Here is an 8,932-nt window from a genome sequence, read left to right on the forward strand (position 1 = left end):
ATGTTGCGAGACCTCTTTGCGCCGGCCGGCCTTGTGCCGCTGCTACTCTCCTCTCCGGCGGCCGCCACCCTCCTCTACGCCTCGTCGTACAGCGGCGCCATCACCACCCTGAACCTCACTCTGTCAGGCACAAACGCCACGCAGTCCACCCTGCGGTCGCTCTCCTCTTCCAACGGCTGCGCGCCCAGCCCGTCGTGGCTTCAGCTCGATAAGGCTAACGCGAGGCTGTTTTGCACGGATGAGGGTCTCACCACCAATGTCGGCACCGTCTCGTCCTTCAAGACCGACGCCGACGGTGTGCTGGAGCAGCTGGCCAAGACGGAGACCATCAGCGGTCCCGTGAGCGCCGTTGTCTTTGGCGAAAAGGGCCAAGGCCTCGCCATCGCTCAGTAGTATGTTTCAATGTCGGTTACGACGAGCCCGAGCTAACCTTTACCAGCGGCGGCTCCTCCGTGAGCTGGTTCGACATCTCCAGCCCGGCGGCCCTCACGGCCGTCAAGTCCGAGACTTTCAACATGTCGGCTCCCGGCCCCAATCCGTCACGCCAGGACGCCCCGCACCCGCACGAGGTCTTCCTCGACCCCAAGGGCCAGTTCGTCCTGGTTCCCGACCTGGGCGCCGACCTCGTCCGCGTTTTTGCTGTTGATGGCGCCAACAACCTCGCGGCCGTTGACCCCCTCGTCGCCGCCCCTGGCAGCGGACCCCGCCACGTCGAGTTCCTCGTCACGCCCGAGGGCAAGACGTACCTGTACCTCATTAGCGAGCTTGCCAACACTGTCACCGCGTACGACGTCACCTACCGCGAGAACAAGACGCTCGGCTTCACCGAGGTGTTCTCCGGCTCCACCTATGGCGCCGGTGCCTCTGCGCCGGCTGGTGCCAGCGCCGCCGAGATTTGGATTTCTGTGAGTTGACCTTCCGTATGAAGTCTCAATGCATACTAACACAGGCAGTCCGACGGCAAGTTTTTGACCGTCTCGTCACGCAACGACTCGGCTTTCAGCATCAGCAACCCCGACACTCCCGGCGAGGGCGCGCAGATTCCCTCCGACTCGCTCAACACCTTCACCATTGACGCCAAGACGGGTGGCCTCACGCTGCTGCAAAAGTTCCCCGCCGGTGGACGCATCCCGCGCCAGTTCTCCGTCAGCAAGGCCGGCGACCTCGTGGCCGTTGGTCTGCAGTCCGACAGCCGTGTCGTTGTGATTAGCCGTGATGCCGCGTTGGGCAAGCTGGGAGAGATTCTTACGAGCGCCAAGGTGGATGGCGAAGTGACTGCCGTTATTTTTGACGAGTAGGCGTTTGGCATGAGCGTAGCGGCATGAGACCATTTGCATATGCTTGACTTGTATACCGCGTTAGATATCAATCAAATCAAACCAGTGTATAGGTGCTCGCTGGTTTACAGCCTGGGGCCCGTACTGACCTCAATGACATGTTCGGCATGTTCGAGATCCACGATACAGGGATGGCACACCCGAATACACTCACTCGCTTATGCGGGCGTCGTGAATAATGAACGCCCCTCGGCTACGTAGGGAGGTCAGCACACCGAGTTGGGAAGATGACGGGTTCCAAATGCGGTCACCGAGGGGCGGCTCGCAAGTAAGCCAACGTGCTCGAAATGGCTGATCCGGTTTGAGAAAAGTTCGGATCCCCGGGCGGGCCATCATCTGCAGGTCTGGGTGAGAAGGGAACCTGCAATGCGGTTGGGAAGAATCCAGGTCCATGCGAGGCTGCGACTTTTGGACTCACAAGACCAGAGTCGCGGGAGCGGAGTGGTGATACCGCAACATTGAAAGTCATACTTGGATGAGTGCCGACGCAATGTCACAGCGCAGGCGAATGTGGATTTCTCTACACCAGCACTTGAGGCAACGCGATGCATATTCGTTCTGCTTCATGGTGGACTCAAGGAATACGAATAGTTCTTGATTGCAGAAACTGAGGATCTTCGTGTCGTACATCTCAGAAGTCTAAGAATAATGGTGGAATACTCGGTTTCGACCACAATATTCCATGCCAGAGGGTGCCTGTTCGCGGCTGGCACTTCGACTGACGGAACGAGATCATCGACAAAGTCTGGTTCAATACTACCGTGATCCTGGGGTTGTCAACCGGTATAGACTCAAGAAAGGTACCGACAGACACGGCAGAGGAATGCTGCTTCTTGGCCTGGTCGGTCGACATGCAGCAAAACTATAGAGGGTCAAAGTCTGGTATCGAATTAGAATCCCGGAAGCGGGTAGTCGGGAGGGACTTACAGTGTGGGGCATTCGTCGCCATGCATGGTGTGCCAGGGAAACGGCCGGCCGTTCGCCCGTCCGACCCCGGATTTTCCCCCGGGGACCAACTCGCGAGATGGGGAGATATACCTGGGTGAATGGCCGTTGTGATGGATCTTGGTCGAGGGGAGTAGTTCAACGTCGATTTCGTGGTCTTCGGAGCAAGCACAGATGTAGTCTTTCATGAAGAGTCAGCTCACCAGTGACATTCAAGTGTCGTGAACCCTGGCCTTGGTCGCATGAGGACCGAGGCGGGAGCTCGTCAATCTTGTTTGGAGAAGCGTCCCGATTTGGGTGTTGGAGGGGTGGTGGTTAATCTACGTTCCGGCGGTTCTCGCCCACCACCCCTCATGACCTGGCTGGCGTTGTAGGTCTGTTGAGCACCGTGGCAGGATCTTGCTGAACATGGCGAGACAATCTCGCGCAACCGCATCTTTTGACAGCGGCACAGCTGGTGTTGTCTAGATTGGGTCCCGAGGGATTTCTAGAACCTGGAGGTAGTAGTCGAGTTTGGTAGAGTGGCGGGAGCGAAATGAGGTTGACAGGGATGCTGCCACCTACTTGGACAAAGTCTCGTCAAAGTGTACGAATAGCCGTGAGCGTGACGAAGGGAGTCGGCATGCAGGTACAGGCGGAGGGGGGAGACTGGGACCACACAAGGACACGGCAGACAGCGGCAGAGACTCGGGATTGGGCTTCATTCGTTATGGAGTTGTGGCCATGGATAATGGGACGAGGTTGCAACGTGAAGTGTGTAAAATTACGAGGGAGGTTCGAAATGCCCACCAGCCTTAGTAAGCCAGGTATCGTGAGGTAAGGTACTTGTATCCGTACTTGTAGAACTCGCAGACGAGAGGAAGGAGATACCCTCAATTACTCCAAATAAGGCAGGAAGGCACTTTCCCGTTTCCCCCGCTCTGGGGAACACTTACCTACCTCAAGTCAGACACTCAAGGTACTTTATCGAGGTACCTTGGTTGCGGCCCCTCCCCCAGATTGGCAGGGCCGATCGACACCGAGGGCCCTTTCCCCATGAATGCCATAAACTCGGAACGGAGTTAAGGCACGGATCAATATTTTTGTGAATCAAATCCAACTTCAATGGAAATTGCCTTCAAGTATGTGAGGGTTGTTCACGCAAGAACACATGCTTCCCAACACCCACGATGGACAAACATGGACAAATCGGTAGCACACCAAGATGCTTCTTCCGCTACTGTACTCCGTAGAGGTATAAGCGACGACCCCTCTGCTTAGCGTGCGCCGTTGACCCTTGTTCCCCATTTCATCCTCTCTCCGAATCCCATCCCATCCCATGCCCGTTTCGTCCCATGCCCGTTGCAACCGTCGGCTCTGGTTGGCCTGGCCTGACCTGATGTCTGCCGCTGCGGGATGGGGTAACTGTCACGGTGCACCAATCCGATGGATTCTCGCTCGCTCCAACGACTCCAAGCCGGGGTCCGGGGCAAAGGGGGATGAAGCTGGCCTAGAGCTCCCGTCTGCTCACCTGGGGGCACTCTCTTCTACTGCATGGCAGGTACTCAGACGAGTGTCTCTTTTTACCCTCAACAGCGACTTGCTGCCCATCCTTAGCCATCCGACACCAACAACGCCATAGGATTGCTTCCTCCGCATTTTATTTTCCCTTCCCCCCCTCCATCGCCTCCGTGATTCTCCCATAATTACTGCTCCACAGCCGTGCATTCGTCTGTTCTCGCCTTCTCTGTTCCGTCTATTCCCCTTCTCCTACGGCGCATCCAAAGAAGCTGCGAAACGCCGTCTCGATAGCTTCGAGACTGACACCTTTCGCCTCGAGTCACGCAATCCCCCTTCAGCCGAACCTAATCGCATCGGTCCGGCCTTTGTCGATTCCAGCCTCGCAAACCGCCAGTGCATCGCAGCTATTTAGCCAGCAGCCCGCCCCGTCGCCGCTTCACTCAGCCATCCACCCGCCTGAGCTGCGCTGTCGCGGCGCACCACCATCTGCCCACCACGTCTTCCACCAAGCTTCTTCGTCTCCAGACGCAGCACGCCATGTCCCCGTCGTCGACGGGTGACTCCCCGCGCTCGGCCACGGGCAACGGCAACGCGGGGAGGTCGTTTCCCGTCCCGTCGCGCGAGGCCTTCAACGTCGACGTCCCCTCACCTTCAATGACCAACGGCATCCACCCTCTCAAGTCGCCCGCCTCGCTCAAGGTGCAAAGAACGCCCAGTTTCAGCAGAGATGGCTTCCTAGGTTCCGTGCAAAAAGCCCGGAACATGTCTCAGTCCTCCGAGAACCGTCCCGATGCTCTGACCAATGGCATGCACAAGGCGCCCAGCGACGAGGGGTCCAACCCGCTAAAGAGGAGGAACACGGACGTTGGCGTCGACTACCCACGGAGGAGGGCCACCATTGCAGTATGTGAGACTGAATTCAACAGTAGACATCGTGAGCTAATCAACAACAGTGTGAAGTGTGTCGCTCCCGCAAGTCTCGCTGCGATGGCACAAAACCAAAGTGTAAGCTCTGCGCCGAGCTGGGCGCCGAGTGTGTCTACAGAGAACCCGGCATCAAGCTGGATGCCGGGGATAAACTGATTCTCGAGCGCCTTAACCGTATTGAAAGCCTGCTGCAGATGAACATGGTCGCCGGACAGGGAAACGGCATCGCCATGAACCAAGAGTCGCCGTCGATGAGCAACGGATCAGGCCTCAACGGGGACAGCTTGATGGGAATACCAGGCTCAGGCAACGCCGTTTCCATCATCCCCAACGGCGGCCTAGGCACGTGGAACAATCCGACAAACATATCAACCATGCCCAAGATGCACACGAACGCGGCGCTTCACCTTTTGCAGTGGCCTCTCATCCGTGATCTCGTTTCTCGCCCTTATGATCCGCAAGTCCTGCTCCAGCTGGAAATGGCCCGCGAACCTCTCCATTCGCTCACAAAGACGCCGTGTGTCGACCTGTCCAACACGACTGCTTACATCGAGGCCTACTTTGAGCGGGTCAATGTCTGGTACGCCTGCGTCAACCCGTACACGTGGAGAAGCCATTATCGAACGGCCCTCTCCAACGGCTTCCGCGAGGGCGCCGAGAGCTGTATCGTCTTGCTGGTGCTGGCCTTGGGTCAAGCGAGCTTGAGAGGCAGCATCTCACGCATCGTCCCGGGGGAGGACGCCCCTGGCCTGCAGTACTTCACGGCCGCGTGGGCGCTGCTGCCCGGTATGATGACGTCCAACAACGTCCTGGCGGCGCAGTGTCACTTGCTGGCTTCGGCCTATCTGTTCTACCTGGTGCGACCCCTGGAGGCCTGGAACCTGCTCTGCACCACCAGCACCAAACTTCAGCTCTTGCTCATGTCCCCCAATAGAGTCCCGCCCAATCAGCGGGAGCTGACTGAGCGAATCTACTGGAATTCACTATTGTTTGAGAGCGATCTTTTGGCCGAGCTGGATTTGCCACACTCGGGCGTCGTTCAATTCGAGGAGAACGTCGGCCTTCCTGGCGGCTTTGAGGGCGAGGAACAAGAAGCGATTGGCCGAGACGACCTCTGGTACTTCCTCGCCGAGATTGCCCTGCGGCGGCTCCTCAACAGGGTCAGCCAGCTCATCTATTCAAAAGACTCGATGGCTTCCACGACCAGCCTGGAGCCGGTGGTGGCGGAGCTCGACTTTCAGCTGACGCAATGGTACGAGAGCCTGCCGATGCCGCTGCAGTTCCCCTTCACCCGCACCCTCCTCTCCGATCCGGTGCAGACCGTGTTGCGCTTACGCTTCTTTGCTTGCCGGACGATCATCTACCGCCCGTACATATTGGCCGTATTGGACAACGAGCAGGCCGTCCTGGACCCCGCGGTGCGTGACAGTTGCCACAAGTGCCTGGAAGCCTCCATCCGGCAGCTGGAGCATATTTCACAACAGTGAGTTTACGTGCTGAATCATTGCTCCAGTCTCGACGCTAACTCGCCGCAGTCACGCCGGACACATGCCGTACTTGTGGCAGGGAGCGCTCTCCATCGTATCGCAAACGCTACTGGTCATGGGTGCGACCATGTCACCCTCTCTGAGCAGTATCCTCCTCACCCTCGTTCCCCATAGGGAGACCATCGATCAGATCATCAACGACGTGGTCATGGAGATCGAGCGGTACTCGACACTGGCCCCGAGTCTGAGCCTGGCAGCCGAAATCATCAAAGAGGCCGAAGTGCGAAGGAGGGCATACCTGAGCGGTTGAAATCGCTCGGCCCGCCCGCCTATTCGAATTGTATCTAGTTGTCTGCAGCGGGCCACCCATCTCGAGAGTGCGACCTGCGGTAGTCTCCAGCTCCACGTTGCTGACGGTGGGCCATCACCATGACCCTCCTGCAAACAACTCTGGGGTTGAGTGCCCCGCCGCCCGTTTGGCCGGGAAAGCAAGCCTACAGTCGCAGCAGCATCGCGCGTGCAAAGCTACACTGAACGGCGGAGGCATCCATCTGGGGTGCAGACAGAAATCCGGGGTCACGCCATCTGGAGATGGGGGTTGGACGCCGCCCTGCGAATTGGCGTGGCTTGGTTGGCGGGTAATACTTGAGCTTACACGGTATTCGGACCGAAATCCCGGCATGACCACTCACACAGCCAATGAGCCAGCCTGGCGCCAACCCGTTTCGAGATGGCTCTGCCGCCGACCCCCGAGGATAGAAAGAGAGGAAGAGGCGAGATGCTGTCACTTTTTACAGAAGGCAAGTCTGACGGAGTCGTTATTAGCACGCTGTGGCAGCACTCACAGGCAGCGCTCAGTGGTAGCACTCAGTGGGAGCGCTTCGAGGTGGCTGGGATCACCGATTCCAGGTCGTAGGGCCTGGGAGGAAAAAAAGACTTGACTTTGGACGGTTCTCTACGACCCAGCCATGGTCATTTTGGAGGACGGACAGTACACTTCTCTGGCCCGGGGACCTGGCTCCCAAAGAACAGGGCGACCGAGATGTGGTGACATAGTAACTGTACAACATAGCACTGCCGATGAAGAAATACCCCATTTCCTGTCTGTACCTGGAAAGAAAGAAAGACGGCCCCAATTATCTATGCATTCGAACGTGACCATCGGGCCTTGCGTTACCAGCTGCAGAATGTACAGAATGTTGGACTCGACCCTCGAGCTCGACACCACCCGACCGCGGCAGTGTCCTGAATGCAGAAGGTCAATGTGTTTCGACCTAGATTGCGCGGGATCTTGCGATTCGTTCACTGGTTCATTGGCTCACTGGGACGCGACCCCAACGACTCATCTATGCGGGGTAGGCAAGGTAAGGCCAGTCTGCCCCGCGGGGAACAAGGTGACTGAAGTGCATGCCCAAGGTAAGGTACGCGAAAGCGAAAGGGGACTTCCGGTCACGCGGCTGTGCTGTGGCTGTTTCCTCGTCCATTGTACGTTTGATGCGATGTCCGCGTGATGGCGTGTGCCGTCAAGATTCCAGTGAGGCATGTGAGGTCTACTCACACAAGATACATGATGGCTTGGTTATGGGGTTATGAGAAGTACATGTCTTTCCCGCCCGCAACGCCGTGTCTCGCTTAAGCGTCACAAGGGGGAGTCCTGAAGGCTCGAATATAGGTACGTCCCTGCTGACATGCCGCCGATGTATATACCGGACTGGCACCGCAGCGGCCGGATGGTACGGTGTTCAGGGGCCCCCTCTTTTTAAGAGTGCCGCATCTGCCGGCGCGGGGTGGGGCTATCGGAGGGGAGGCAGTCGGGCTGCATGGGACGGGGTCACGGGGGGGGGGGGGTGGGGTTCCTGGCTTGCGAGGGAAGGAGAAGACGAGATGGATCCACCAATCGATTTCGGTTTGGGTCCTGTCCGGGTTTCCAGAGTGGTGATGCGAAGCAGTGAGTGAGCCTGTGTTTTTCTGTGTCGTTTTTCTGCCCGGCGCTAGGCTGCTTACATTTTCTTGTCCGCCTCTCTGGCGCGGGATGCGTCGCACGGCAGCGATGTCGGAGGATATCGAGGCACATGCGAGATTTGAAACCGTGTAGAGGGGATGCCGCCTACACGAGACTTGAGGTAGGCGGTCTGGTGTTTGGTAGGCCGTGGTGGTGTGGATTTGTAGTCGAGGAAAGAATCACGACGATTCGCCAGCCAAGGCTGAATCAATGAACCGATAGGATCGAACAAGAGACAAGAAAAAAGCAAAAAGCAAAACTAGTGGTTTAGTGGCCGATATGTCGAGGCGGTCTGCAGTCGCCAATGACTCGGGGGCCAGATGGAGGGTGTAACGGTCCGGGTCGGCCCCACCTGCGCCAATCGGCCCCGTGGGTAGCTCCGATCTACACTTTCTTGTAGCCCGGCCGAAAAGAGTGGGTCAGGCACACCCAATTTCGGCGTGCCCTGCAGTGGGCGAGAAGCCGATGGAGATTTTTCGTGATTAGGGTACCGAAGTTTGTAGACCCTCATCAGGGAAAAGATTACGCATGAATAGCCAATGTTAACTGCAGTGCATGGCCCCCCTTTCACGACATGAGACTGTAGGCCAAATCACAGCGTCCGTGTGTTGAGCCGGCACCGCTCCCGCGGGCTGGGATCCCTGTGGAACGGCTGGCGGTCACGGGTGGAATGCGAGGGCTGAGGCACGTGCGCTTCAGGTCTGGGGCAGTTCGTGCTGCGGTGAGCGCGCTTG

General features: G+C 57.8%; 2 protein-coding genes across 2 annotated transcripts; both read left to right on the plus strand.

The window, feature by feature from the left end:
• BDZ83DRAFT_717759 (Lactonase, 7-bladed beta-propeller-domain-containing protein) lies at positions 1-1,298 on the plus strand (the record flags this gene model as incomplete). Its single annotated transcript, XM_060511985.1, has 3 exons — positions 1-392; positions 440-905; positions 954-1,298. 3 exons carry the CDS (start codon positions 1-3, stop codon positions 1,296-1,298), a joined length of 1,203 nt encoding a protein of 400 aa, XP_060367510.1.
• Positions 1,299-4,319: 3,021 nt separating this feature from the next.
• Positions 4,320-6,506, plus strand: BDZ83DRAFT_572433 (uncharacterized protein; the record flags this gene model as incomplete). The annotated part of the gene is made up of 3 exons (XM_060504505.1): positions 4,320-4,685; positions 4,736-6,192; positions 6,245-6,506. The coding sequence occupies 3 exons, from the start codon at positions 4,320-4,322 to the stop codon at positions 6,504-6,506; spliced, it is 2,085 nt and encodes a 694-aa protein (XP_060367511.1).
• Between the last annotated feature and the right edge of the window lie 2,426 nt (positions 6,507-8,932).

This window comes from Colletotrichum acutatum, assembly GCF_030867785.1.
Source record: "Colletotrichum acutatum strain CBS 112980 chromosome Unknown BDZ83scaffold_24, whole genome shotgun sequence".
In the NCBI taxonomy this organism is placed as follows: domain Eukaryota; kingdom Fungi; phylum Ascomycota; class Sordariomycetes; order Glomerellales; family Glomerellaceae; genus Colletotrichum; species Colletotrichum acutatum.